Source organism: Astatotilapia calliptera, chromosome 16, assembly GCF_900246225.1.
Source record: "Astatotilapia calliptera chromosome 16, fAstCal1.2, whole genome shotgun sequence".
In the NCBI taxonomy this organism is placed as follows: domain Eukaryota; kingdom Metazoa; phylum Chordata; class Actinopteri; order Cichliformes; family Cichlidae; genus Astatotilapia; species Astatotilapia calliptera.
In genome coordinates this window covers 8,218,900-8,246,410 of record NC_039317.1, presented here as the reverse complement: position 1 = coordinate 8,246,410, position 27,511 = coordinate 8,218,900, and the positions used below count along the sequence as shown (strand labels likewise).

The following is a 27,511-nucleotide window of genomic DNA, read 5'->3' as shown; positions in this document are numbered from 1 at the left end:
AGTAATAGTAATAAATCACACAGCAATAGTACATTCACGTTGTTGTAAAAAGCATGATAATATATTAAGTAATCCAAAGTATTCAGAATACGTTACTGTCATTGAGTAACGTAACGGAATACGTTACAGAATACATTTTGGGGCATGTATTCTGTATTCTGTAATGGAATACATTTTAAAAGTAACCTTCCCAACACTGTATATCGTGCATGGTGCTATATCAGGTCAAGCTCTTATTACAGCTGTTATCTGTACGTCTCCTTCCTCTTGGGTTCTGTGTTGTTAAACTTTTTTCCCGATGCATGGAAATTACCAGTCTATTTAGGTAGAGGCAAACTGTGCATGAAAGTCAGGTATTGATGTTGACGAATTGAGCGTCTTAGTAAATGTTAACTCCTGTTGTGATTGACAGGTTCACTATAAGAAGGGCCACCATGAGCGCAAGGCTAAGTATACTTCCTTGCCTGATCCTCCTGAATTGGAGCTGGCCAAGAGAGTGTCCCAACAGCGCAGTGATGTAAGTAACAATTTTAAATCAAACAAAAACCAATATGACTGAGGTAGATATACTGATGAATTTTTCTTGTCATTAAGCTATAAATATACATAGATCAGATATTTAAGTCCACAAACTCTTACTGAAAGCAATGTTCAGTGCTTTCAGTTAATAAGAGTAGAGGAGTATGCACTACAGACAGTGAGCAGTGATTGGGGCAGTGCAGTTTTAGTTTAGATCAAAATCCAAAATACCATAAATTCAATATGAGACCAGTACACAATTATTTAATCCATTGTATAGTCTATCCATCTATCTGTATAGTGCATCTGTTTTCGCTAGACTCATCAACTTTTCTAGGATTAACAGTGTTCATCCCCTAACTAGACATGGGAGTAATAAATATCTTTGCTTATTTTAGAGTCAGAAAACTGGGCCTTGCACAGTGTAAGCACTGAAGCAGGAGCCCCAGACACCAACCAACCCTGAGAAAGGGATCAGTCCACCTGCTCTCTGATATTAGTAGCAACACTAAGCTGGGTGGGAGAGGCTAACAATGACAGGAATTCCAATCATTCCTAATGTGTTTATATAAACATATGAGATTTATTCATTTGTCCTTTAATAAAAAAAAACCTTCTTATGTTAATTGCCATCTTTTCCTCACAGCTTAAGTACAAGGAAGATTACAATAAAAATGTAAAGGGTCAGTGGTGTGAGACTCCTTACTTCGACGTGGCGACTGCCAGGGTGGCAATGGAGAACCTCAGCGACGTAAGAATTCACTATTTAAAGGAAAGGATTTCAGATTTCTGCTTTTCTTTGTCCTTTTTCTGTACATAACTGTTGTGTGTTTTCCTTTCAGAGAAGATACACGCAACATTATGAGGATACAAAAGACCAAATTTATTTCATGCAAACAGAAACACCCACTTATGATGCAAACAAGAAGGCTCGTATTGCTGCTAGTGAGGTAAGCGCGAAAACACGCACAAACACAAAGGTAACACAGTATTTTTATAGGCCCGATCTCATGCGGAAGACACGACAGAGAGTTGACCCATGTCTCAGAGCAGTGTGTGAGTCAAGAGACTCAGTCCACTCTGACGCAGGGATACACTGTATTGTGCCCACACTGCATGACTGAGAGATCCACATTTGGTTTACTGTCACCATGCACATTACTTTACTAGCACGCAGGAATAAAATGCGAGTCTGTGTGACAAAGCTTTTCAGTTGCTCTGCACCTCATAGCCACCCACACGTTCACACACAGGGGAAACATGCATCGTTTTCAAGAAATGCGAAAGACACACTCCTTAGCTGGCCAACCAACTGTGCCATCATTTTGAACCATGTGAACACACCTCATTATCACACTTTCCTCTCTTTTTTTACTCACAGTGATCTGTTTCTGTCTTTAGGTCCAATACAAGAAGGAGTATGAGAAGAAAAAAGCACAGTCTGACTACAACACGCTCCCCGCCACAGAGAATCCTCTATTGAGGCAGCTCAGATATGCTGGCACTATCCTCAGTGATGTAGGTGTTTAAAAAGCCCTGTGCAGAAAGTTTATTTTTCTTCTGTGACAAAAGATAGACCTTTTGCCTTTTCAGGAAAACTAAATTATAAAATCTTAGGCGGTTGTTTAATTATTGCTTAAATTACCGGGCCAATTGCCCTGTTATTGTTGGGATAGAGTCCAGCCCCTCCCCACGACCCTGAATTGGATAAGTGGAAGTGAAATACATAGTGTTTGCTTGTTGTTTGCAATTACTCTCCTGTAGTTTTTCCTGTACCACAAGTATGTATGTAGCTGCTCATATATTTTTTTTATCGTTGTTTGACTTTGTTTTGTTTTTGCCATTTCCTTTCCAGAAAGTATATAAGGCTAGCTATGAGAAATCCAGGGGTTTCAGCATCAACTACTGTGACACGCCCAAGTTTCAGATGGACTCAGTACTTAAGCAGTTCTCTGATGTAAGAGAGCTCGTTGAGTTAAAATTTCTTTGAATATGAACCACTTATGTTTCTCTTTTAACACACGTTTTGATTTTCTTTTAGGCACATTACAAAAATAAGTATGAAAATGAGGTGAAGGGCCACTACATTGGAAGCTATGAGGACCTTTATATGCTTCACTGCCAGAAAGTCGAGGAAATGAAAAATGAGGTTTGTGCATTAAAAAATTTGAGCATGTATTAATATATTCCTCATCAAGCCTTTCCTCATAACACAATATTTACTTTTTGTATTTCACAGCAACTATATAAATCTGATTATGAAGACATTAAAACTAGATGCTTCTTTCCTCAAACAATTACGCCTGAATACGAAGCTGGGAAGAAACTTCATCAATGCAACGATGTGAGTAGTCGCTGATTATAAAACTGTTCTTTGCAATAAAATGGATCCAGGTTCTTTTTGGATTTCTTATATGTATATGGACAATTATTATTTTTGTTTTGATCCTTTGGTTTTCAGAAAGTTTACCGGCAACATCCAGACACAGTGAAATTTACACAAGTGGTGGATTCACCAGTTCAAGTTCAAGCCGCCATCAACGCCAAACAGCTAAGTGACGTATGTACCTTTTTTGGACCACTTCCTCTTGGTGCTAATGTAGGAAAGTCTAGAATTTAAACTGGTACAGTAAAGCTAACAAACACGCACTGAACATTTAGGTGATACCTGCATATAATAGTAACATTAATGTGACTATTTTGTTTTCTCGGTGTCCATTTATGGCCTGGAATTCTTGCAATCACCAGCTTGTGTCAATCCAATTCTCCTAGATATGCAGATCACCTTTAAATTTGCTCAATCATCTATGAAGCCCAGCTGTCTTTCTATGGGCGCCATGGAAACTGGAGAGCCATTTCTCTGTAGTATAAATAGAAACAAGCATTCAGTTGGCCCAGAATAAACCCTGTGATCAGACAGGGGTTGGGGAGGTGGAGAAAGCAACTGTCACCATCTCTGAGCCCTGATAGCACACTACTGCCCTCCAGTGACAGAAAGTCAAATAACAGCTTATCAGAAAATATACCCTGAGCAGTACTGACACAATAATATTACCATTTTGTTCTTCTGCAGTTAAACTACAAGGCAAAGTACGAGGAAATAAAAATGAAGAACAGTCTACCCCCAGACTACCCCTTCTTCATTCAGTCCAGAGTTAACGCTTTTAACCTCAGTGATGTAAGTAACTGCGATATTTGCATATCTCTAAAATTTAACTCGTATCAGCTTTGATTTCTCATACTGTCGATTTCAATTTCCTGAATGGCACACTTTCTTCTTGCAGAACTGCTATAAGTATGATTGGGAGAAAACCAAAGCGAAAAAGTTTGAGATCAAAGGGGATACCATCTCAATCCTTGCTGCCCGTGCTCACACAAACGCCATCAGTGATGTAAGTATCCTACTTCAACAACTGCTTCAACAGATAAATTACCTGCAGTACCTGTTATGTATTCTAATCCATGATAAATTCTGTTCATTACTAGGTTAAATATAAAAAGGAGTATGAGAAGAACAAGGGAAAGATGGTTGGAGCCCTCAGTATTAACGACGATCCGAAGATGCTGCACTCTGTCCATGTGGCCAAAATCCAGAGTGATGTAAGTTATTAGTTGATGTCATATTTTTAATAAATATTAATTTATGGGGGTTAAAAAGAAGGGCAACTGAGTAATCTCTTGTTTATATCTTCACAGCGTGAATACAAAAAAGACTATGAAAAAGTAAAGACCAAGTATCATACACCACTGGATATGTTGTCAGTCACCTTGGCTAAGAAATCCCAGGCAATTTCCAGCATGGCTGGTTACAGGAGCATCAGCACCAACTATTTCCTTCCACCTGACAGCGTCCTGCTGGATCTGGCCAAGAAAGCCAACGTTATCCAGAGTGATGTAAGTCCAAACAGACTTTAGAGACTCCAACTGCTCTGCTGTTCTGCTTTTTTCATCATAATATGAAAACATGTCCTGATGTGCTATTGTGGGCTTAAATATTCATCAACATTTGTTTTGGTTTTGTGTGTTTCTCTGCACCAAAGAATGAGTATAAGGCTGACTACAACAGCTACACCAAAGGTACTCCATGGGTCCCATATGGCTCATTGGAAGTGGAAAAGGCTAAGAAAGCTGCAGAGATCCTCAATGAGGTATGTGGCTTCTTTACATCTGCTCTCATGGTAATAACAAAATGCATATTTCAGAGCTGATAGGTCATTAAAATAATAATATTTATTTACTCTTTTCCTTCAGAAAAAATACAGAACACACCCAGACAAGATCCCATTCACATCTATCGACGACCACCCCATCATGATGCAGGCCAAAGTCAACCAGCTTCAGAGGAGCGATGTGAGTCAAGTGTCACTGTTCATACTGGAGAACGAATTCCTTCTGCATTTTTCCAAGATCCCTTTTAGGAAGATTCTTGTTTGCTCTTACTTTCTTTTAATTTCTGCTCTGTTACATTTATTCTTTTATAGCTGTTCTACAAGCGAGGTCTAGAGGAGATCCATCAGAAGTACTCTCTGCCCCCGGATGTCCCAGAGTTCCTTCAGGCCAAGTGCAATGCCTACAACATCAGCAAGGTGACGAATGCACATAAAAAAAGCAAAATAAATAAAATATTTTTTCAACTCACTTTTAAAACTTATATAACTGTATATCGCCACAGTATGTGTGTGCATCTGTTCATGTTTGCGTAAAGCTATAATGGATACATGCCTTAAACATTGTTTATATGTTTTATGTGATTTCAGAATTACTACAAGTTTGCTTGGCAGGAGCTGATTGCTAAGGGTTATGACCTGAAGCCTGATGCCATCCCTATTGTTGCTGCCAAAGCTGCCAGACATGCTGCCAGTGATGTAAATTTTCTGAAAGACCAAATTTGCTGCACTTTTTAAATAATTGTTACATATAAAAAACTAGAGAAGCTCCATGTGCTTTAACTCCTAGGTCCAGTACAAAAAGGCTTATGAGAAGGCGAGAGGCCACCATGTTGGCTTCCGCAGCCTCCAGGACGATCCTCTGCTGGTTCACTACATGGAGGTGGCCAGAATGCAGAGTGACAAGAACTACAAGAAGGACTACCACAAGGCCAAGCTGAAGTATCACACCCCAGTGGACATGCTCAGTGTGGTTCAGGCTAAACATGCTTCAGCAGTGCAGACCTACATTGGCTACAAGCAGCACCACCATAAATACTTTCTTCTCCCTGATGCTATGGGTCTGCAACTTGCTCGCACCATGAACTACAATTCCAGCGATGTATGTTATTAACAATGCTTGTGACTTAATGGCAATATAAACCGTATGGACTCTCTAAAAATGGTATTTGGTCTGACAATAGTTTCTTGTTTTCTGGGTTTTTTTCTATTTCTCAGCACAACTACAAGATGGATTATGAGACCTCGGTCAAGGGTATTGGCTGGGTTCCAATTGGTTCTCTGGAGGTTGAAAAAGCCAAAACGGCAGCAGCAGCTCTGAATGAGAAAAAGTACAGACAGCACCCTCAAACCATCAAGTTCACCAGTGCTACTGACTCCATGAGCATGGAGCTGGCTAAGACCAATGCTAAGATCATGAATGTGGTGAGAAGGACAAAACAAAATAATGACTTATGCTACATATCTAAAATTTAGTCCTTTTCAGAGAAGAAATAAATTCTTGCCTTCACTGTAATTACACAGAAAGAGTACAAAGCCAGCGGAGAGAAGTTCATGCACACTTACAATCTCCCTCCTGATGCCCCCCAATTTCTGCAAGCCAGATACAATGCTGCCAACATCAGCCAGGTTAGCTGCAGATTGATTTAAGCACATATGAAACATACAAAGAAATTTAATTGTGAATGTTTTTGTAACAATATCGCTGATTATCTTTTTGTTTAGAATTATTACACTTATTCTCACCGCCAAGATCTGCTCAAAGGACATCACATGAAAGAGGATTCCATTCCCATCGTAGCAGCCAAAACTTCAAGAAACATTGCCAGCAATGTAAGCTGGAATTATGCTTTTCATAATAATTTTTAAATGTTAATGCATTTAATAATATTACTTATATTGCATTTTATTTAATACAGTACAAGTATAAGCTGGCCTATGAGAAAGAAAAGGGCCACCACGTTGGCTTCCGCAGCCTCCAGGATGATCCTCTGCTGGTTCACTATATGCAAGTGGCAAAGATGCAGAGTGACAAGAACTACAAGAAGGACTACCACAAGGCCAAGCTGAAGTATCATACCCCAGTGGATATGCTCAGTGTGGCTCATGCCAAGCAGGCTTCTGCTGTTCAGACAATGGCTGGATACAAGAAGATCCCCCACAGCTTCTTGCTTCTTCCTGACAACATGCACCTGCGGCTGTGTCGCAACATGATGGAGATTCAGAGTGACGTGTGTATTCTTTTCATCTTATTATCTTTATATATTGGTCTCATCCTGGAACAACATATATAGCATTACATATATGTATATATTTGATTATGACCTTTGATTAATTTAGATTTTCTCTAAATACCCACAGAATGTCTACAAGTCAGATTACAACAGCTACTCTAAAGGTATAGGATGGGTCCCTATTGGTTCTCTGGATGTTGAAAAAGCCAAAACCGCTAAAGCTGCACTGGATGAAAGAAATTACCGCCAGCACCCCAGTAATTTCAAATATACAAGCAAGACCGATGCCATGAACATGACTCTGGCTATGGCCAACACTAAACAGATGGACATCGTAAGAATCCCTTTTCTTAACAGAAGATACTTATGTAGAGATTCTTTAAACATTCACTGTTGTTTCTTTTTTCTGACTAGACTACATACAAAGCTTCTGGAGAGAAGTTCATGCACACCTACCATCTGCCATCTGACTGCCCCGAGTTTCTCCAGGCTAAGTTTAATGCCCAGACTATTAGCGAGGTTAGAGCACAAATTATTTAACTGAATATGCAAGTTGAAGCAATAGCAATTTCCTGAGGTTCAAGGTGTATATGAGCATAGTTGTGCAAAAAGTTGTTGTAACACTTTGCTGTTTATTTGCAGAGTCATTACAGGCACAAGTGGGTGGAAGACATTGCCAAGGGATATGACATGAAGCCTGATGCTATTCCCATCCTGCATGCCAAGCACGGCAGGCATATTGCCAGCAATGTATGTAATAAATGCATGTAATAAATTTAACTAAATTTAACTGTAAAAAAGAAAGAATCAACACATCACTTTTTCTTTTTTTTTTTCTTTAGGTCCAGTACAAAAAGGCTTATGAGAAGGCGAGAGGCCACCATGTTGGCTTCCGCAGCCTCCAGGACGATCCTCTGCTGGTTCACTACATGGAGGTGGCCAGAATGCAGAGTGACAAGAACTACAAGAAGGACTACCACAAGGCCAAGCTGAAGTATCATACCCCAGTGGACATGCTCAGTGTGGCTCATGCCAAGCAGGCTTCTGCTGTTCAGACAATGGCTGGATACAAGAAGATCCCTCACAGCTACTTGCTTCTCCCTGACAACATGCACCTGCGGCTGTGTCGAACCATGAACCTCCAGTCAAGTGATGTAAGTAGCAAAGATAGTCATATGTATGCCATTTTAAAAAAATAATAAAAACCAGATTTGAACTACAAAAGATCATTTATCTTTACTTTGGAACTAATTTGCGTCATGACTTTTTTTTCCAGAATGATTACAAATCTGACTGGAATAACTTTGTCAAAGGCATTGGATGGGTCCCTATTGGCTCGCTTGCTGTTGAAACTGCCAAGGTTGGCGGTCAGATTCAGAGTGAAAATAAGTACCGCACTCATCCATCAAATTTCAAGTTTAGCAAACTGATGGACTCCATGGACTTGGCTTTGGCTAGTGCCAACAACCAGATCATGAACAAGGTGCAGTATTTTCAGATGTGTTGTATAGGGTCTCAAAATAGAGACAGTCTTGTTTGTGATAAAAATTGTGATTGACCCCTTTCACTGATTTCTTGACCTACAGAAAGCATACACCGCAGCCTGGGAGAAGGACAAAGTGACCACCCATGTCATGCCAGACGCTCCTGAGATTCTGCTGGCGAAGGCTAATGCTCTGAACATGAGCAATGTAAGGCATTACAAATTATATTTATTATTATTTATTCAATTATTTATATGATTTAACATCTATATCTTATCTAACCATTATGCTGTAAGCCATGGCTATATAATATATGTATGATCCTTAACTGTAGCGTGACCTTTCTGTCATTGTATATGTTTTCACAGAAACTTTACAAAGCTGGTGTTGTGGAGATGGCTAATAAAGGCTACAACCTCAAAGCAGATGCTATCCCCATTCTGGCTGCCAAGGCTGGCACCACCATTGCCAGCAACGTAAGTAGACAATAAAGCAAATCTAGCAAGTTAAGGAGTTTATTTCCTACAGCCCATTACAGATGCTGACCAAGTGCACATTTATTGTTACAGTACAAGTACAAATTGGCTTATGAGAAGGCGAGAGGCCACCATGTTGGCTTCCGCAGCCTCCAGGACGATCCTCTGCTGGTTCACTACATGCAAGTGGCAAAGATGCAGAGTGACAAGAACTACAAGAAGGACTACCACAAGGCCAAGCTGAAGTATCACACCCCAGTGGACATGCTCAGTGTGGTCCATGCCAAGCAGGCTTCTGCTGCTCAGACTATGGCTGGATACAGACACATTCAGCACACTAATGCTCTCCTGCCTGATGCCATAAACCTGGAACTTGCTCGTAACATGCAGTTTATTGCCAGTGATGTATGTATAACAATTTGAATAGATAACAATTTTACACAGTTACTGCCCTTATTGTGCATAGCTGTGAAAAAACAATTGTGTATTCCCCTCAGAACCAGTACAAGAGTGAGTATGAGCACTACATCAAAGGAATAGGATGGGTCCCTATTGGATCACTTTCAGTTGAGACTGCTAAAGTTGGCGGTCAAATTCTTAGTGAAAAGAAATACCGCACTCATCCATCCAACCTCAAGTACAGCAAGCTGATGGACTCCATGGACTTGACTCTGGCTACTGCCAACAATCAGATCATGAACAAGGTGAAATCTTTTAACTTTAATTGGAGAACAAAGCCACACAATATTGTCAAAAACATTGTTCAGAACTGACACTATTATTTGATTTTTCTAATGATTTTTTCTTGCAGAAAGCATACACTGCTGCATGGGAAAAGGACAAACTGACTGTTCATATTATGCCAGATGCTCCTGAGATTCTCCTTGCAAAGGCTAATGCCCTCAATATGAGCAATGTAAGGGGAATCCGTCAAATTAATAAACCTGCTGAGTCTTGTTATTTATTAGGCTGTTAATAATGCAAATCACTTACCTTAGTCATATGTAATTTCAGAAACTTTACAAAGCTGGTGTTGTGGAGATGGCTAATAAAGGCTACAACCTCAAAGCAGATGCTATCCCCATTCTGGCTGCCAAGGCTGGCACCACCATTGCCAGCAACGTAAGTAGAAAATAAAGTAAATGTAGCAAGTCAAGGGGTTTATTTCCTACAGCCCATCACACATGCTGACCAAGTGTGTATTTATTATTACAGTACAAGTACAAATTGGCTTATGAGAAGGCGAGAGGCCACCATGTTGGCTTCCGCAGCCTCCAGGATGATCCTCTGCTGGTTCACTACATGGAGTTGGCAAAGATGCAGAGTGACAAGAACTACAAGAAGGACTACCACAAGGCCAAGCTGAAGTATCACTCCCCAGTGGACATGCTCAGTGTGGTCCATGCCAAGCAGGCTTCTGCTGCTCAGACTATGGCTGGATACAGACACATTCAGCACACTAATGCTCTCCTGCCTGATGCCATGAACCTGGAACTTGCTCGTAACATGCAGTTTATTGCCAGTGATGTATGTGTAAAAGTTTGAACAGATAACAATTTTACACAATTGCTACCACTGTGAAATAAACATTTGTGTATTCCCCGCAGAACCAGTACAAGAGTGAGTATGAGCACTACATCAAAGGAATAGGATGGGTCCCTATTGGATCGCTGGATGTTGAGAAAGTAAAATCAGCAGGGAAGGCCCTCAATGAGAAACTGTATCGTCAGCCTCCTACCAACTTCAAATTCACCAAAGATATGCACTCTATGGACTTGACACTGGCCACTACCAACAACCAGATTATGGATAAGGTACAGAAGAGAATCTGTCATGAACAGTGTTGGGGAGTAACCGAATACATGTACCGCCGTTACGTATTTAAAATACAAAATATGAGTAACTGTATTCTGTTACAGTTACCGTTTAAAAAGGTGGTATTCAGAATACAGTTACTTTGTTGAAATGAATGGATTACACGGCAGTCTTTTCCTGTTTCATAAGACTATGAACTCTATATTTCTGGTAATTCCACGCCGGTGGAAACCCAAACAAAACACGCATTAAGAGCCTCTAATGCCCGTGTCTCAATCTCGCGGCACATGTTACCATTTACTACGGTTCGGAGCCGCGGACCTGTTTTATATATGCGCGGAACAGTTTTCTATACAAGATCGCTGCAATAAGTGCAGCCTTACCTAATGTCCACCTACTGTTACTCATTTTATATCAAGATTTAAAAATCTAGTTGGTATTGGTATGGCGAGTAACCTTCAGTAATAGTAACACAGCAATAGTTCATTCATGTAGTTGTAAAAAGCATGATAATATATTAAGTAATCCAAAGTAATCAGAATACTTTACTCTCATTGAGTAACGTAACGGAATACGTTACAAAATACATTTTGGGGCATGTAATCTGTAATCTGTAGTTACATTTTTAAAGTAACCTTCCCAACACTGGTCATGAATATAACTGAAAAGTACTTTCTCTTTACTTTATGTGAAGCCGATAATTACGTTTTGCTTCTTTAGCAATCCTACATCAAAGCCTGGGAAAAAGACAAGACTTCAGTCCATGTCATGCCTGATGCAATGGACATTGTTCTGGCACGGGAAAACAGGAAGAACTACAGTGAGGTATCGTATAATATGCAGTTTCCTGTCTGTAATGATATGGATGACAGTTAGGAAAACAATTACACTAATACTATTAGCATGTCCATTTGAAGGTAGACATGGTTTCCTTGTTGACATTATTTCTTGCTATAGAAACTGTACAAGTTGGATCATGAACTATCCAAGAAGAAGGGCCATAATCTTCGTAGTGATGCCATTGCCGTCCAAGCTGCTAAAGCTTCCACTACAATTGCTAGTGATGTAAGTGTCAGTTTATATTCTCTTTGCTGTATTGCTTTATGTGAACATTTATTCTAATATGCTGTTTGGTGACTAAACGTCACACTATTGCTTTTTTAGTACAAGTACAAGACAGGATACCGTAAGCAAGTGGGTCACCACATTGGTGCTCGCAGCATCCAGGATGACCCTCTGCTCATGCTGGCTCTGAATTCAGCCAAGATTGCCAGTGATGCTCTGTACAAGAAGGACTTCAACAAGTCCAAGACCAAGTTCCACCTGCCAGTGGACATGATGGCCTTTGAACTGGCCAAGAAGAACCAGATTCAAGTCAACCATTTCAACTACATCACCCGACTGCACAACTGGACATGCCTGCCAGACTCCAATGATGTGGTCCAGGCCAGACATGCGTATAACATACAAAGTGATGTGAGTATATTTTAATAATTTATATTATGAAAATATTATTATATTGCAGGACTCGTGTTTTTTTACTATATATCGTTTTTGTTGTCCACCAGATTCAATCATTGCAAATCATTCTTGGTTTTTGTTTTTTCTTCCAGGCTGTGTACAAGGAGGATCTGAAGATGCTGCAGGGTATTGGTTGGGTGCCAATAGGTTCATTAGATGTTGAGAAGGTGAAGAAAGCTGGTGAGATCCTGAGTGAGAGAAAGTATCGTCAGCAACCGAGCAACTACAAGTTTAAAATATCCACTGAAGACATGCCCATAGCACTGGCTAAGGCCAATGCTCAGGTTATGAATAAGGTATGAAATCCCATTTAAAACCTCCATCAGCCATACTGGATGTTGTATGTAAATTAAGTTATTGTAAAATTCACACAGAGGTCACAATGTAAGTACTTTTTGTCTTTTTTTTTTTTCATTTTTGTTACTGCAGAAAGCATACATTGAAGCCTGGGAGAACGAGAAGACAAAGATCCATCTCATGCCCGATGCTATGGATGTCCTTCTGGCCAAAGCAAACAACGTTAACTACAGTGTGGTATGTAGGCATTTGTGGTGTAGAAAGACTCACATCACTTATGAATTTTAAATGTATATAACTTCCATCTGTTGGATCATTGTGTTTCCTTACAGAAAAAGTACAAGCAGGCATATGAAGACTCCAAGAAGAAGGGCTATGATCTGCGCAATGATGCCATTTCCGTCATTGCGGCGAGAGCTTCCAGGGACATTGCCAGTGATGTGTGTCTTTAATCTGAATTATTTACATAAAAAAATATACTAATTGTATCATAATAATAGTGCAAATATATTAGTTTTGATATTGATTTATAGGGCTTATTAATGGATACATGAATTTTTTTAAATAATAAAACCCATTGTACAGCATGTATAAAACTGTTTAAAGGCAGTGATGATATTATTTTATTTTTCATCCAGTACAAGTACAAGACAGGATACCGTAAACAGGTCGGTCACCACATCGGTGCTCGCAGCATCCAGGACGACCCTCTGCTCATGCTGGCTCTGAACTCAGCCAAGATTGCCAGCGATGCTCTGTACAAGAAGGACTTCAACAAGTCCAAGACCAGGTTCCACCTGCCAGTGGACATGCTCAATCTGGAACTGGCCAAGAAATGCCAGATCCAAGTCAACGACTTCAACTACAGAACTCACCTGCACCAGTGGACGTGCCTGCCAGACTCCAATGATGTGGTCCAGGCCAGACATGCATATGACCTGCAGAGTGATGTGTGTATATATTTATAATTTATATATATATACAGTTTCTATATTCTATATTTCTACATATAGTTTTTTGTATATCTGCCAACTTTTGCCACAACACTTTCTTTCTTTTTTTCTAGGCTGTGTACAAGGAGGATCTGAAGATTTTGCAGGGTATTGGTTGGGTGCCAATAGGTTCATTAGATGTTGAGAAGGTGAAGAAAGCTGGTGAGATCCTGAGTGAGAGAAAGTATCGTCAGCACCCGAGCAAATATGGTTTTAAAATATCCACTGAAGACATGCCCATAGCACTGGCTAAGGCCAATGCTCAGGTTATGAACAAGGTAAAAATTCAATAACACTCAAAATGCAGCAAAGTATAACTAATACAGAATGACTCTGGTGAAGTACTAATGCTGACATGGTAAAGAAATGATTCTGTGCACAGCTTCATGGTTGATAGTGTTTACATTTTTCCATGATTACAGAGAGCATACATTGAAGCCTGGGAGAACGTGAAGACAAAGATCCATGTCATGCCCGATGCTATGGATGTCCTTCTGGCTAAAGCAAACAATGTTAACTACAGTGTGGTATGTAGGAAATTAAAACGTTTTACTGTTTAAGCAATTTAAACATTTGTTTTGAATAATTAATTCAGATCATTGAATTTATTGCATTAATATCTTGATAAGATGTCAAGGCAGGTATTTAAGTATTCATGATTCTGAACACTATTATTTTTTGTTTTTATTACATGTTTAAAATCTGTTTTTTGTGATCATGAACAGAAAAAGTACAAGCAGGCATATGAAGATTCCAAGAAGAAGGGCTACGATATGCGAAATGACGCCATATCCATCATTGCAGCCAGAGCTTCCAGGGACATTGCCAGTGATGTAAGCTCACTGGATCTGAACAATGATAAACTTTTATATTTAAATATCAGACCCCGCTAACTCCAATCATTATTTTCACAGTACAAGTACAAGACAGGATACCGTAAACAGGTCGGTCACCACATCGGTGCTCGCAGCATCCAGGACGACCCTCTGCTCATGCTGGCTCTGAACTCAGCCAAGATTGCCAGTGATGTTCTGTACAAGAAGGACTTCAACAAGTCCAAGACCAGGTTCCACCTGCCAGTGGACATGCTCAATCTGGAACTGGCCAAGAAATGCCAGATCCAAGTCAACGACTTCAACTACAGAACTCACCTGCACCAGTGGACGTGCCTGCCAGACTCCAATGATGTGGTCCAGGCCAGACATGCATATGACCTGCAGAGTGATGTGAGTCTTTGAATTTCAGTGGTGTAAAATAATCATGTTAATTAATAAATATATTTTCCAGTTTTAGAATATTTTTAATCATAATAAATCCTTTTTTCCTCAAGGCTGTGTACAAGGAGGATCTGAAGATTTTGCAGGGTATTGGTTGGGTGCCAATAGGTTCATTAGATGTTGAGAAGGTGAAGAAAGCTGGTGAGATCCTGAATGAGAGAAAGTATCGTCAGCACCCGAGCAACTACAAGTTTAAAATATCCACTGAAGACATGCCCATAGCACTGGCTAAGGCCAATGCTCAGGTTATGAACAAGGTATGAAATCCCATTTGAAATCTACGTCAGCCATACTGGATGTTGTATTTAAATTAAGTTATTATAAAATGTATATATACATTTACAAGTAGTAATGTAAACAGTTGCTCATTATCTGTTTTTGTTACTGCAGAAAGCATACATTGAAGCTTGGGAGAACGAGAAGACAAAGATCCATCTCATGCCCGATGCTATGGATGTCCTTCTGGCCAAAGCAAACAACGTTAACTACAGTGTGGTATGTAGGCATTTGTGGTGTAGAAAGACTCACATCACTTATGAATTTTAAATGTATATAACTTCCATCTGTTGGATCATTGTGTTTCCTTACAGAAAAAGTACAAGCAGGCATATGAAGACTCCAAGAAGAAGGGCTATGATCTGCGCAATGATGCCATTTCCGTCATTGCGGCGAGAGCTTCCAGGGACATTGCCAGTGATGTGTGTCTTTAATCTGAATTATTTACATAAGAATAAATAATAGTGCGATATAGGTATAATAGATTTGATACGGCACTGTAAAGGGCTTGGTAATATGTAAATGTATAAGAAAATAATAATCAATAAAATTCATCATACACAATGTATAAAACTGTTCAAAGACATTGATGATAATATTTTATTTTTCATCCAGTACAAGTACAAGACAGGATACCGTAAGCAGGTCGGTCACCACATCGGTGCTCGCAGCATCCAGGACGACCCCCTCGTCATGCTGGCTCTGAACTCAGCCAAGATTGCCAGCGATGCTCTGTACAAGAAGGACTTCAACAAGTCCAAGACCAAGTTCCACCTGCCAGTGGACATGCTCAATCTGGAACTGGCCAAGAAATGCCAGATCCAAGTCAACGACTTCAACTACAGAACTCACCTGCACAACTGGACGTGCCTGCCAGACTCCAATGATGTGGTCCAGGCCAGACATGCATATGACCTGCAGAGTGATGTAATAGTTGTTTTCATGATTCTTTTTATTGCTTTTTAATTCTGTGTTTGTGCTACTAAAAGTATATCACAAGGCTGTTCTGCCGTGTATGTCAGGCTGTCTACAAAGCTGACCTGAAGTGGCTCCAGGGCCTGGGTTGGGTCCCCATTGGCTCGCTTGATGTGGAGAAAGCAAAGAAGGCTGCAGAAGTTTTGAGTGAAAGGAAGTACCGCCAGCATCCCAGCAAAGTTCCATTTACCAGCCCAGTAGATGCCATGAATCTTGTGCTGGCAAAGAATAACGCCCTAACCATGAACAAGGTAGAATTCTTCATTAAAGACTTTCAAAGCCATTTCTATCTGGTTATCACTTTTGTCAGAATCATTAATTAACGCTGCATTATTTGTGTTTTTTCCAGCGCCTCTACACTGAAGCATGGGAGAAGGACAAGACCACGCTGCACATTAAACCTGACACTCCTGAGATCGTCCTCTCACAACAAAATGCAATAACCATGAGCAAAGTTAGTATCATTTCAGAGCATGATTTATTATGTCAACAAGAATACTTTCAAAATATTTTCAATATTTATAATAATTTCAAAAAAATGGAAAATACCTGTTAGGAGTTAAGTGTACTCATTAAGACATTAAGCTTCATTCAGAATGCTTTGGCTTGAGTTACTAGCACACTGATATTCTTACAGTAGACTTGGCGAATATGATCCCTTAAGCAAACCTTATCACTTTATAATTAGGTGCCAAAACTAGAACATTGAAAGTTAAAGTAAAGGTTGAAGTTTAGTTAAAAAAATGTGCATATGTCTTATTTTGCAGAAACTATACAGACAAGGATATGAAGAAACTATCAAGAAAGGCTATTTCCTCCCTGTGGATGCAATCTCTGTAAAGGCTGCTAAGGCCTCCAGGGAAATCATCAGTGACGTAAGTGGTCATACTGTACCAAGTGTCTGTTTACTGACACTTTAACATAATTTAAGCATCGTTCTACTTGTAACATAAATTTTTTTTCGGCTAATTTTATCCAGTACAAGTACAAGACAGGATACCGTAAGCAAGTTGGTCACCACATCGGCGCTCGCAGCATCCACGACGACCCCCTTGTCATGCTGGCTCTGAACTCAGCCAAGATTGCCAGTGATGCTCTGTACAAGAAGGACTTCAACAAGTCCAAGACCAAGTTCCACCTGCCAGTGGACATGCTCAATCTGGAACTGGCCAAGAAATGCCAGATCCAAGTCAACGACTTCAACTACAGAACTCACCTGCACCAGTGGACGTGCCTGCCAGACTCCAATGATGTGGTTCAGGCCAGAAAGGCCTACGATCTCCAGAGTGACGTAAGTCCTTTTGCGGGATACTCAGTGAACCATGCTGCTGATTTTGTCACTATTCTTGTGTTCTGATGTTCGAATTCATGTATACTTTTCTAGGCTGTATACAAAGCTGACTTGGATGAGGTTGTTGGTGTTGGATGGATCCCCATTGGATCACTGGACGTGCTGAAGGCCAAGAACGCTGCAAAAATCCTCAGCGACCGCCTCTATAAGCAGAGACCTGACACACTGAAATATAAGACAGACATGACCTCCATGCCTTTAGTCTTAGCCAAAACAAATGCTGATATCATGAACAAGGTAAAGTGTATTATGTTTGTAATTCCATTGATTTGCCTTCTGTTAAGTCCTCTTGTTTGCACTTTCTGTTTCATTCTGTCTTTTGTGTTTCCCACCACAGAGAACCTACGTTGCTGCTTGGGATGCTGAAAAGATTAAGGTCCATGTGCCCCCTGACACCCCTGAGCTGTTGCTTGCCAAAGCTAATGCTTACAACATCAGCCAGGTACTTTTTGTCTGCACAAATGATTAGGACAATAAAATCCAAGTAGATAAAATTGATTTTTTTAGGGTTTTTTTTTTCTTCATGTGCAGATAAAAATATTCTCCTATGTCTCAATTTGTATTTTTGCATTTGAAATGATTCAATGATTATTATCAAATATAAATATGTGATTCTTGAAAAGTTTATAAAAAAAAAAACAAGAGTGGCATATTGAAGGGAATAGTAGTTTGTCCTCTGTGTACTTGCTAACATATGACTTGCTAAAATTAGCTTGAGAATTCCCAGATTAAATGTAACTATTTATTTTCTCTTTCCTTCAGAAAATATACAAGGAAGCCGTTGAGGATATTTTCAGAAAGGGCTATGACCTCAAGCCCGATGCTGTCTCTGTCGTTGCTGCCAAACATGGAAGAGAAATCATCAGCGATGTAGGTGACATTGTTTTTCCTTCTCTGTTATTGACTTTATTTGCTTAAATTTATTGTCTTAACTTTGATTTCCTTCCTGCTCGCCACACAGTATAAGTACAAGACGGGATACCGAAAACAGGTCGGTCACCACATTGGGGCTCTCAGTGTCCAGGACGACCCTCTAATCGTGTTGGCTTTGAATTCGGGCAAGATCGCCAGTGATGTTTTGTACAAGAAGGACTTCAACAAGTCCAAGACCAAGTTCCACCTGCCAGTGGACATGCTCAATCTGGAACTGGCCAAGAAATGCCAGATCCAAGTCAACGACTTCAACTACAGAACTCACCTGCACAACTGGACGTGCCTGCCAGACTCCAATGATGTGGTTCAGGCCAGAAAGGCTTATGACCTGCAGAGTGATGTGAGCACTTATCACTTTTTGCTGAATATTAGCTCCAGTCTCTGTCTTCTGTGGCTTATCTGTAGCTGTGACCTGTGGTTCTTCTTCTCCTTCGGCTTGCAGGCTGTGTATAAGGCTGACATGGAATGGATCAAGGGAATGGGATGGGTGCCAATTGGTTCAATTGATGTGGAGAAAGCCAAGAAAGCGGCAGAGATTCTGAGTGAGAGAAAGTATCGTCAGCATCCCAGCAACTTCAAGTTCACTGCTAATACAGCTGACATGCCATATGCCCTTGCTCAGGCCAATGCCCAGGTTATGGACAAGGTACAGATAGCACATCTTATCCATTATTGTTCTGTGGGAGCCAGGTCTTTAAAAGTAGTGCATCAAAAGTATATGAGGTTCTTTTTGTGTCACACCAATGACACTAACTTTTTATTTTGTAGGGCTTTGAGTCATTTTATGTATACTGAGTATATTAATCTGCTTTTTACAGAAAGCCTACATTGCTGCCTGGGAGAATGATAAGACCAACATTCATGTAATGCCTGACACCCCAGAGATCATCTTGGCCCAGCAGAATAAACTCAACACCAGTCTGGTAATACAGTCTCTTCTTGCATAGGTTTTACAACATGTTAGCATGGTACAAATGATTATGTTTTCATAGGTACTGCTCTTTGTATTACAGTGTATAGAACATGAGACCCTAAAAGCATTATTCTTTTATCTCCAGAAATTTTATCGTGAAGGCTATATGGAAATGATCAACAAAGGCTACTACCTTCCCAAGGATGCAATCTCTGTTATATCAGCCAAGGCTTCCAGAAACATCATCAGTGATGTAAGTTTATGTTTCCCACTTGCTCCAGTTTGTCTTTTTGTTGCTTCACCACAGTAAATGTAGGGTTATTTTTGAATTTATTTTGAAACTGATGCATTATTTCTATCCATATTTCCAGTACAAATACAAGGCTGGTTTCCGCAAGCAGTGTGGCCATCACATCGGTGCTCTCAGTGTGAAAGATGATCCACTAATTATGCTGGCCGCTAATGCAGGGAAGATTGCCAGCGACAATGTCTATAAGAAAGACTTTAACAAGACCAAGACCAAGTTCCACCTCCCAGTAGATATGCTGACAATTGAACTGGCCAAGAAATGCCAGATCCAAGTCAACGACTTCAACTACAGAACTTACCTGCACCAGTGGACGTGCCTGCCAGACTCCAATGATGTTGTGCAGGCTAGAAAAGTCTATGATTTGCAGAGTGATGTAAGTACATGCTATTGTTGTAGAAAGCACTTTTTGGATTTTAATCGATTGTTCAATTATTTTCAGAACATTTAAGCCTCTATCTGTCTCTAACTGATTAAATAGACCTTTTTACATCCATTTTGAGTCATCCCACAGTTTGTCAAATGCAAACCATACATGAACAAATTCTGTATTTAATTAGGTTCAAACTGATTTTTGTGTTTGTAGGCTGTGTACAAAGCTGATCTGGAGTGGCTCAGGGGATGCGGCTGGTCACCTCAGGACTGTATAGATGTCGTCAAAGTGAAGCATGCCCAGACTGTCCTCAATGAAAGGCTCTACCGCCAACACCCAAGTACGGTCAAGTTCACCAGTGTCGTTGACCTCCCAGCTATTGTCTTGTCCAAGCAAAATGCTGAAAACCTCAGTGATGTGAGTAACATCTTTCTGTAGTTTCTTGGATTTTTTTTTAAATTGTGAAACCCAAATATTTGATAAAAATATCTATTCAAGTGGATAAGATGAAGCAGTTAATGTTTTTTTTTTTTTTTTTATCTCTGACAGAGGAAATATAGGGAAGTCTGGGATAAAGACAAGCTCACCATTCATGTGCCACCCGACACCCCCACCTTTGAACTCGCCAAGGCCAACGCTGTTAATATCAGCAATGTACGTTTGTGTTTACTTTACCAGTGTTTACTTTTTAACTTGTCTGTGCAGACGCACAATTTTTGTTGATTTATTTGTTGATTTTTTTAAAACTTTATTTCTTGTTCTGTGCAGAAATTGTACACAAAGGCATGGGATGACCAGAAAGCAGGAGCCTACCATATCAAGGAGGATGCTATCTCTGTGCTAAAGGCTAAAGCTTCCAGAGATATTATCAGTGATGTAAGTTAAAAAAACAAAACAAAATTAACATTAAGAAATGATCTACTTGCTGACTACGTCTAGTCCTACTTGCATTAACCTTTAATTTCTGCTCCCTTTAGTACAAGTACAAGACGGGATACCGAAAACAGGTCGGTCACCACATTGGGGCTCTCAGTGTCCAGGACGACCCTCTAATCGTGCTGGCTCTGAACTCAGGCAAGATCGCCAGTGATGTTCTGTACAAGAAGGACTTCAACAAGTCCAAGACCAAGTTCCACCTGCCAGTGGACATGCTCAATCTGGAACTGGCCAAGAAATGCCAGATCCAAGTCAACGACTTCAACTACAGAACTCACCTGCACCAGTGGACGTGCCTGCCAGACTCCAATGATGTGGTCCAGGCCAGAAAGGCCTACGATCTCCAGAGTGATGTAAGTTTATAGTTGCACATGTGGGTAGTATTCTACCAATCAATAGTGTCAGTGTAGTCAGAAAGTAGAGAACAGATCATAAACATTTATTAAATGTAAATCCTTTTACTCGTTTTACTCATTCGGCAGCCAAATACACTTTTTACTGTTTTTACAGTGGATAAAATACATTACAGTTTTTCCTCTAATACTATTGTTTTCACTCTTCAGTCCAGTTCATCCAGTAACAATGTTTCAACTTTTGTCCTATAGTGTACAGTTGCATAAATTATCTGCCTGCTTTCTTTTCTCAGGCTGTTTACAAAGCTGATATGGAGTGGATACGTGGATGTGGATGGATGCCACATGAGTCCGTAGAGGTGTTGAAGGTGAAGCATGCGCAGAAGATCCTGGCTGATGTAAGTTTGTACCTCACTAAGACTTAAAAACAAATAAAAAGTATGTGTATGCACACTGAATAGTTTCTTCCATTTCTTTCTTGTATAGAGAGGCTATCGGATCAAGTTGGATAAACAGCAATTCATGGTTCCAGCTGACAGAATTGACTTAGTCCGTGCCAGGAATGCTGCTGAAGTCCTGAATGAGGTGGGGATGATTGCCTGTCATCAAAATGCTGCTTGGTTTTGACTTTTTGTTCTTAATGTGAACCGTGTGGCAAAATAGTGCTAGTGGCAAATTCCAGGTAGCTGAATTTTGATCTCCCACGTTGCTCAGGCTAAATATCGTGAGGCCTGGCACCAGGACAAGACCAAGTACTCATTGGTGGACACACCATCTCTTGCCACAGCCAGAGAAGTGGCGAAGAATGTTCACCCGGTAAGACTGATGGCATATATGATGCATTTTCTGCATATTTTAACTCAGCAAATTTCAGCCTTGTGCAGTTCCTGCTTTATTATTAGCAAAATAAGTGATACATTATCTTTTGTAGAAACTGTACACCAAAGAATGGGATAAGGTCAAAGCTACAGGATACTTCATGCCTCCAGATGCTGTACCAATCAAGCAGTGCATCCAGACAACTAAAGTGCAAAGCAAAGTAAGTAGTAGGATAAAATTTAATCAGGTTTGATTTAACTGACAACTTAATAATGTGGTAAAAATAAGTCCTTTCTTTTTTTTTTTGCCTGTCTTGTAGCATAAATACCTGGAGGGATACCGTAAGCAGGTCGGTCACCACATTGGTGCTCTCAGCGTCCAAGACGACCCTCTGCTCATGCTGGCTCTGAACTCAGCCAAGATCGCCAGCGATGCTCTGTACAAGAAGGACTTCAACAAGTCCAAGACCAAGTTCAACCTGCCAGTGGACATGCTGCAGTTTGAACTGGCTAAGAAATGCCAGATCCAAGTCAACGACGACAACTACAGAACTCGCCTGCACCAGTGGACGTGCATGCCAGACTCCAACGATGTTATCCAGGCTCGCAAAGCCTATGATCTGCAAAGCGATGTAAAGCACATTTGTAACTATTAATCATATTGACATAATAATCTGACAGAAACGTCTGTCTTGACTTCCTAACATGCATCTTGCTTTCGATCTCTAGCACGTCTATAAGTCAGATCTGGAATGGCTCCGAGGCTGTGGCTGGGTAGCAGCTGACTCTGTTGAACATGTGAAGGTCAAGAAGGCCCAGGAGATTCTCAATGATGTATGTTTACTGCATTACATGACATTCAGCCTCTTTTTCAGTTGGTTTTTTTAATCACATGTTGTGTCATTGTGTCTTGCCTCACTGCTCTGTTTTATTTACAGAGACTTTACAAGAAGACTGCCCAAGAAGGTTTTGGAAGATTCACCCTGGTTGTGGACCGGCCAGAGATAGTTTTGGCAAAGATTAATGCTGCCAACCTGAGTGATGTATGCAAAATCTAATATTTAAAATGACTCTCGATCGGAAAACCGGTGAGCAATGATCTGAAAAAAAGTTATTTTTTCTCTAATAGTTGAAGTACAAAGAGACTTTCAATGCAGAAAAGGGTCATTATATTGGCTCAGATGATACTCCTCAACTGGCCCATAGCAGGGAGGTGGCTAAGATCATCAGTGAGGTAACGTAAAAATAATAATCAAATCCTTTCTAGATTTCTAATTTATTTATTGTAAGTTCTGTGTTATATACATGTATTGTGCCAGGCTTTTCTTAAACTTTGCATATACCTTTTGTGGTTTTAGAAACTCTACAAATCAAACTGGGACGAGTCGAAGGCTTCAAGCTACCAGCTGAACCATGAATACATCCCACTGGTCATCTCCAAGAAGAGCAGGGACATTGCTAGTGATGTGAGTGTCTTATATTTCTTTAGAACTGTGATAAGATTAAATCTAATAACATGATATATTTTATTCTTGCACTACTGCAATTTTTATCATTCTAAACACCATTAGGTCAAGTACAAGGATACCCACGAAAAGGCCAAAGGTCACTACATGGCTGGAACCCTGGTGGACTTCCCTGAAGTGATGCGCTGTGGACACCAGGAAAAGAACAAGGCACTGGTGAGATACTACAAAATATAGTACAGTATAAAAAACTACACCACTACACAATGCACTGAGAAATAAGAAACCATTAGTAACAACAGGCACTCAAAGAGGCAGCTCACTCTCTGGACAGTATTTACTGTTAAGGAAACAATGTTGTGTTTTGTATCTAATAATTTGGTTTTCTTTGTTGTTTTTAAATATACTATGAGAACTTTGTAGTGCAGTAAAATACAAATAAAGGGAGCATGACAGATGTTGATGTTTTGACTGTATAAACATTATGTAGGAACAATATGAAGTTATTATATAATACTATGATACTCATAGTACTATATAATACATATTATATCATTAAAAGATATAACACATTTTGGGGCCCACCTGCAAGAAAGGCAGATGTGAAATGTAAAAGTGAGGTCAGAGCTCAAATGTGACGTGATAACTGGATACAAATTTTAATGTAATATTCAGAATCCAGATACAACAGTATAATTTCCTAAATGTTGACAATACAAACAAAGGCAGCAGAATTTTTATGCAAAGTTTTAAAATAAAAGAGCTTCTACAAAAATACATGAACACTTGATGATTTTTAAGTTGTTTTTTCTCTTGTTATTTCAATTATATTTGCATGTCCGAAATAAAATTCTATCTATCTATCTATCTATCTATCTATCTATCTATCTATCTATCTATCTATCTATCTATCTATCTATCTATCTATCTATCTATCTATCTATCTATCTATCTATCTATCTATCTGTCTGTCTGTCTGTCTGTCTGTCTGTCTGTCTGTCTGTCTGTCTGTCTGTCTGTCTGTCTGTCTGTCTGTCTGTCTCTCTCTCTCTCTCTCTCTCACAAGTTGTGCTATATGTCTGAAACATAACCTCCTCAGCAGAGGTAATAAAACACATTAGACAGAAGGATAGCAGCAAGACTGAAAGGGAAGGTTTACAAGACAGCAGTGAGGCCTGCTGTGATGTAGGATTTGGAGAATGGTGACGCTGATGGATAGATGGAAAAAAAATGAGTATATTAGAAGAACAGCTCTAGTCGAGTAGTTTGGTGTCGAATTAGAGAGGCAAGGCTGAGATGGTTTGGCTACGTGCCGATAAGGGACAGTACATATGATGGAGCTGCCGAGCAGGAGGAAAAGAGGAAGACCTCAGAGGAGGTTCATGTTGTAGTGAGGGAGGACATGCAGTAAGTCGGTGTGACAGAGGAGGATACTGGGGACAAGGTAAGATGGAGTCAGATGATCCGCTGTGACGATACCTAAAGGGAGTAGCTGAAAGAAAAACATGGTGATTAATAAAATATGTTAGATGCCACTATATGTGTATTACAAGTATATAGAATCAATAAGTCTCAATGTATTAATTTTATTTTTGAGATCATAGACTGCATATAAGAATAGAGAAGGGGGCGGTTGTGTAAATTGGTAATTAATTATTATTGTTTCTAACTCATCCTAAGGTCAATAGATATGTATTCTGACCGTTTATTTGTTTATCAAAGTGTTTTAGTTACCCTTGTGGATTGAACTTATTTTTTAATACGTGTAAACTTTATTTCAAATTAATCTCTTTTGCATCGCTAATCAGTAAGTTTCTATCGTGTGTGTCTAAACAGAGGGTCTACCAGAAGGACTACAATCAAACCAAAACCAAAATCCACATCCCATCCGACATCATCGCTAACCAGGTAGCTAAGCGGTGCCAGGACATGCTGAGTGATGTTCTTTACCGCACCTACCTGCACCAGTGGACTTGCCACCCTGAACAGGAGGACGCCATCCGTGCCCGCAAGACCAACGAAATCCTCAGTGATGTAGGTCCTTCTTCTGTGCACGTCTGCCGCCTGGTTGTGCCTGATTGTTGTGCGAGATCCCGTACAAACTTGTATTACATGAAGTATTACATGAAGCATTATCTAGACATTATACAAAATCTTTTATCTTTGTATTTATATAAACGCCAGAAATGTTATTACACGTCCCACATTAATAGATGTTTCTATCTGCAAGCAAATATATAATGTTGTCCGGGTTTATTGTCATTTGATAGGTGTTCTATAAGGATGACCTGAACTGGATGAAGGGTATTGGTTGCTACGTTTGGGACACACCAGAGATTCTTCGTGCCAAGAAGTCCTATGACCTGCAAAGTGATGTGAGTAAAAACATGTGATTCCTGAATTGTGTGTGTGTTTATGGGGATTTGGATTTTTTCTATTTGTGTTTGATAATGTACTTATATAATATGCTCCCGTATAGCTTAAATACAGAGAGAACGCCAAGAAGGAGTTCAACAATTACTCCATTGTGACAGACACCCCGTCTTATGTGACTGCTGTCCTGGGCCACACCTGGGCCAGTGAGGTGAGTGAGCTGCACTTTTAAAAACTACAAAATTAGTGTTTCAGTTTTGAACTCATACTGAGTGGATTAATGAAACATTCATCACTGACAGCTCAACTACAGAGAGGCTTATCAAAAGGAGAAGCACATCTACACCACGGTTCTGGATACCCACGATTACGTCAGATGCCAAAACTTCAAATACATTTTCAGCAACGTAAGTGGAGATCCAGTAAAAATGTCTGTCCTCCTGTCACTGATAAGAAGTGATAGATATCTGTAAATGACATGTTTATGGTGACGTTCTGGCTTTTTCTATCAACAGAAAAACTACACTTCTACCTGGGACAAAATCAAAGCGAAGAGTTACCAGATTCCACATGACGCAAACGCCTTGCAGCACGCTAAACAGCAGAAGATTATTCTCAGCAATGTACGTTTCAATTTTTATTTCATATTATTGTTATGATGATGTTCAATTTCTGATCTTTACAAGGCAATATGAATCCTCTCTCCCGTTCAGGTGAAGTACAAGGAGGACTACGAGAAGTTCAAATCTCTCTACAGCCTGCCCAAGTCACTGGAGGACGATCCTGGAACTGCTCGTTGCGTCAAAGCTGGAAAACTCGTCCTAGATGTAAGCTCCATTTGTTTTGCCCTTACACCTTCCACATATTGACATTTCTCTTGATGAGCAATAGAGCGGCTGTGTTGTTTGATTAGCTCTATATTACAAAAACATGCATCCCTGTGTAGATTTTATTGTGCATATGACAACTGAAAGAACCATCTGTTTTTCCATCATTGCAGCGTCTGTACAAGGAGAACTATGAGAAAACCAAGGCCAAGAACCACATCCCCCCAGACATGTTGGATATCCTGTCTGCCCGTAGTACCCAGAATGCCGTCAGCGAGATCAACTACCGCAAGTATCTGCACCAGTGGATTTGCATGCCTGACATGCAGGTGTACGTGCAGGCACGCAAAGTCAATGAACAGCTCAGCGACGTAAGTAGCAGTCCTCAGCTTTGATATTCTGTGCTTGTTATTGCTTATTTTGTCAGCTCTATCATTCTCTGTGCTATGATCCTATATGTTTACATTTTATATTTTTTCTTATTTTATTTGTTTTTGTTTTTCATTTTTGTGAGAATATTGAAAATCAGTTAAACCACACTGAGTTTTTTTCTATTCCTTTTTTGTTTATTTCTTAAAAAATATGAAAGGTCAGGATGTTTTGTTGCCTTATTGTATGTAAAAGAAATCAAATAGCTACATTCTTGAATCCTATGCACTGAAACTAATTTCAGCCACAACATTTTACCTCTCCCCAGATCTTCTACAAGGATGATCTGAACTGGCTCAAAGGTATTGGTTGCTATGCCTGGGACACGCCAGAGATCCTCCGTGTCAAGAACGCTGATAATCTTCAGAGTGAGGTTAGCCCAAGCAACACACTCATTCTC

At 40.0% G+C, this 27,511-nt stretch overlaps 1 protein-coding gene across 26 annotated transcripts in view; it reads left to right on the top strand.

Moving 5' to 3' along the window:
• The window catches only part of neb (nebulin), a 60,879-nt gene that overhangs the window by 7,965 nt on the left and 25,403 nt on the right, over positions 1 to 27,511 (top strand). For 19 of the 26 annotated variants that reach the window (XM_026144244.1, XM_026144246.1, XM_026144268.1 and 16 more), the window contains 83 exons: positions 413 to 517; positions 1,166 to 1,270; positions 1,362 to 1,469; positions 1,921 to 2,037; positions 2,375 to 2,476; positions 2,561 to 2,668; positions 2,759 to 2,863; positions 2,981 to 3,079; positions 3,593 to 3,697; positions 3,804 to 3,911; positions 4,006 to 4,119; positions 4,216 to 4,413; positions 4,560 to 4,667; positions 4,771 to 4,869; positions 5,001 to 5,105; positions 5,277 to 5,384; positions 5,476 to 5,787; positions 5,904 to 6,110; positions 6,210 to 6,314; positions 6,411 to 6,518; positions 6,605 to 6,916; positions 7,047 to 7,253; positions 7,334 to 7,438; positions 7,562 to 7,669; positions 7,762 to 8,073; positions 8,196 to 8,402; positions 8,506 to 8,610; positions 8,772 to 8,879; positions 8,973 to 9,284; positions 9,377 to 9,583; positions 9,691 to 9,795; positions 9,894 to 10,001; positions 10,095 to 10,406; positions 10,487 to 10,693; positions 11,415 to 11,519; positions 11,652 to 11,759; positions 11,859 to 12,170; positions 12,308 to 12,511; positions 12,645 to 12,749; positions 12,845 to 12,952; positions 13,151 to 13,462; positions 13,579 to 13,782; positions 13,927 to 14,031; positions 14,230 to 14,337; positions 14,419 to 14,730; positions 14,835 to 15,038; positions 15,172 to 15,276; positions 15,372 to 15,479; positions 15,673 to 15,984; positions 16,080 to 16,283; positions 16,382 to 16,486; positions 16,800 to 16,907; positions 17,012 to 17,323; positions 17,417 to 17,620; positions 17,721 to 17,825; positions 18,146 to 18,253; positions 18,345 to 18,656; positions 18,759 to 18,962; positions 19,135 to 19,239; positions 19,375 to 19,482; positions 19,601 to 19,912; positions 20,123 to 20,326; positions 20,459 to 20,563; positions 20,678 to 20,785; positions 20,887 to 21,198; positions 21,492 to 21,596; positions 21,685 to 21,783; positions 21,913 to 22,014; positions 22,130 to 22,237; positions 22,337 to 22,648; positions 22,746 to 22,850; positions 22,955 to 23,059; positions 23,146 to 23,250; positions 23,375 to 23,482; positions 23,588 to 23,698; positions 25,319 to 25,516; positions 25,753 to 25,857; positions 25,962 to 26,066; positions 26,158 to 26,262; positions 26,371 to 26,478; positions 26,569 to 26,682; positions 26,856 to 27,053; positions 27,380 to 27,484. In XM_026144244.1, coding sequence (XP_026000029.1) covers positions 413 to 517; positions 1,166 to 1,270; positions 1,362 to 1,469; positions 1,921 to 2,037; positions 2,375 to 2,476; positions 2,561 to 2,668; positions 2,759 to 2,863; positions 2,981 to 3,079; positions 3,593 to 3,697; positions 3,804 to 3,911; positions 4,006 to 4,119; positions 4,216 to 4,413; positions 4,560 to 4,667; positions 4,771 to 4,869; positions 5,001 to 5,105; positions 5,277 to 5,384; positions 5,476 to 5,787; positions 5,904 to 6,110; positions 6,210 to 6,314; positions 6,411 to 6,518; positions 6,605 to 6,916; positions 7,047 to 7,253; positions 7,334 to 7,438; positions 7,562 to 7,669; positions 7,762 to 8,073; positions 8,196 to 8,402; positions 8,506 to 8,610; positions 8,772 to 8,879; positions 8,973 to 9,284; positions 9,377 to 9,583; positions 9,691 to 9,795; positions 9,894 to 10,001; positions 10,095 to 10,406; positions 10,487 to 10,693; positions 11,415 to 11,519; positions 11,652 to 11,759; positions 11,859 to 12,170; positions 12,308 to 12,511; positions 12,645 to 12,749; positions 12,845 to 12,952; positions 13,151 to 13,462; positions 13,579 to 13,782; positions 13,927 to 14,031; positions 14,230 to 14,337; positions 14,419 to 14,730; positions 14,835 to 15,038; positions 15,172 to 15,276; positions 15,372 to 15,479; positions 15,673 to 15,984; positions 16,080 to 16,283; positions 16,382 to 16,486; positions 16,800 to 16,907; positions 17,012 to 17,323; positions 17,417 to 17,620; positions 17,721 to 17,825; positions 18,146 to 18,253; positions 18,345 to 18,656; positions 18,759 to 18,962; positions 19,135 to 19,239; positions 19,375 to 19,482; positions 19,601 to 19,912; positions 20,123 to 20,326; positions 20,459 to 20,563; positions 20,678 to 20,785; positions 20,887 to 21,198; positions 21,492 to 21,596; positions 21,685 to 21,783; positions 21,913 to 22,014; positions 22,130 to 22,237; positions 22,337 to 22,648; positions 22,746 to 22,850; positions 22,955 to 23,059; positions 23,146 to 23,250; positions 23,375 to 23,482; positions 23,588 to 23,698; positions 25,319 to 25,516; positions 25,753 to 25,857; positions 25,962 to 26,066; positions 26,158 to 26,262; positions 26,371 to 26,478; positions 26,569 to 26,682; positions 26,856 to 27,053; positions 27,380 to 27,484 — 13,167 coding nt within the window. The remainder of the gene's footprint in view (positions 1 to 412; positions 518 to 1,165; positions 1,271 to 1,361; positions 1,470 to 1,920; positions 2,038 to 2,374; positions 2,477 to 2,560; positions 2,669 to 2,758; positions 2,864 to 2,980; positions 3,080 to 3,592; positions 3,698 to 3,803; positions 3,912 to 4,005; positions 4,120 to 4,215; positions 4,414 to 4,559; positions 4,668 to 4,770; positions 4,870 to 5,000; positions 5,106 to 5,276; positions 5,385 to 5,475; positions 5,788 to 5,903; positions 6,111 to 6,209; positions 6,315 to 6,410; positions 6,519 to 6,604; positions 6,917 to 7,046; positions 7,254 to 7,333; positions 7,439 to 7,561; positions 7,670 to 7,761; positions 8,074 to 8,195; positions 8,403 to 8,505; positions 8,611 to 8,771; positions 8,880 to 8,972; positions 9,285 to 9,376; positions 9,584 to 9,690; positions 9,796 to 9,893; positions 10,002 to 10,094; positions 10,407 to 10,486; positions 10,694 to 11,414; positions 11,520 to 11,651; positions 11,760 to 11,858; positions 12,171 to 12,307; positions 12,512 to 12,644; positions 12,750 to 12,844; positions 12,953 to 13,150; positions 13,463 to 13,578; positions 13,783 to 13,926; positions 14,032 to 14,229; positions 14,338 to 14,418; positions 14,731 to 14,834; positions 15,039 to 15,171; positions 15,277 to 15,371; positions 15,480 to 15,672; positions 15,985 to 16,079; positions 16,284 to 16,381; positions 16,487 to 16,799; positions 16,908 to 17,011; positions 17,324 to 17,416; positions 17,621 to 17,720; positions 17,826 to 18,145; positions 18,254 to 18,344; positions 18,657 to 18,758; positions 18,963 to 19,134; positions 19,240 to 19,374; positions 19,483 to 19,600; positions 19,913 to 20,122; positions 20,327 to 20,458; positions 20,564 to 20,677; positions 20,786 to 20,886; positions 21,199 to 21,491; positions 21,597 to 21,684; positions 21,784 to 21,912; positions 22,015 to 22,129; positions 22,238 to 22,336; positions 22,649 to 22,745; positions 22,851 to 22,954; positions 23,060 to 23,145; positions 23,251 to 23,374; positions 23,483 to 23,587; positions 23,699 to 25,318; positions 25,517 to 25,752; positions 25,858 to 25,961; positions 26,067 to 26,157; positions 26,263 to 26,370; positions 26,479 to 26,568; positions 26,683 to 26,855; positions 27,054 to 27,379; positions 27,485 to 27,511) is intronic. The other 7 variants (XM_026144263.1, XM_026144265.1, XM_026144266.1 and 4 more) reach the window with 7 other exon arrangements.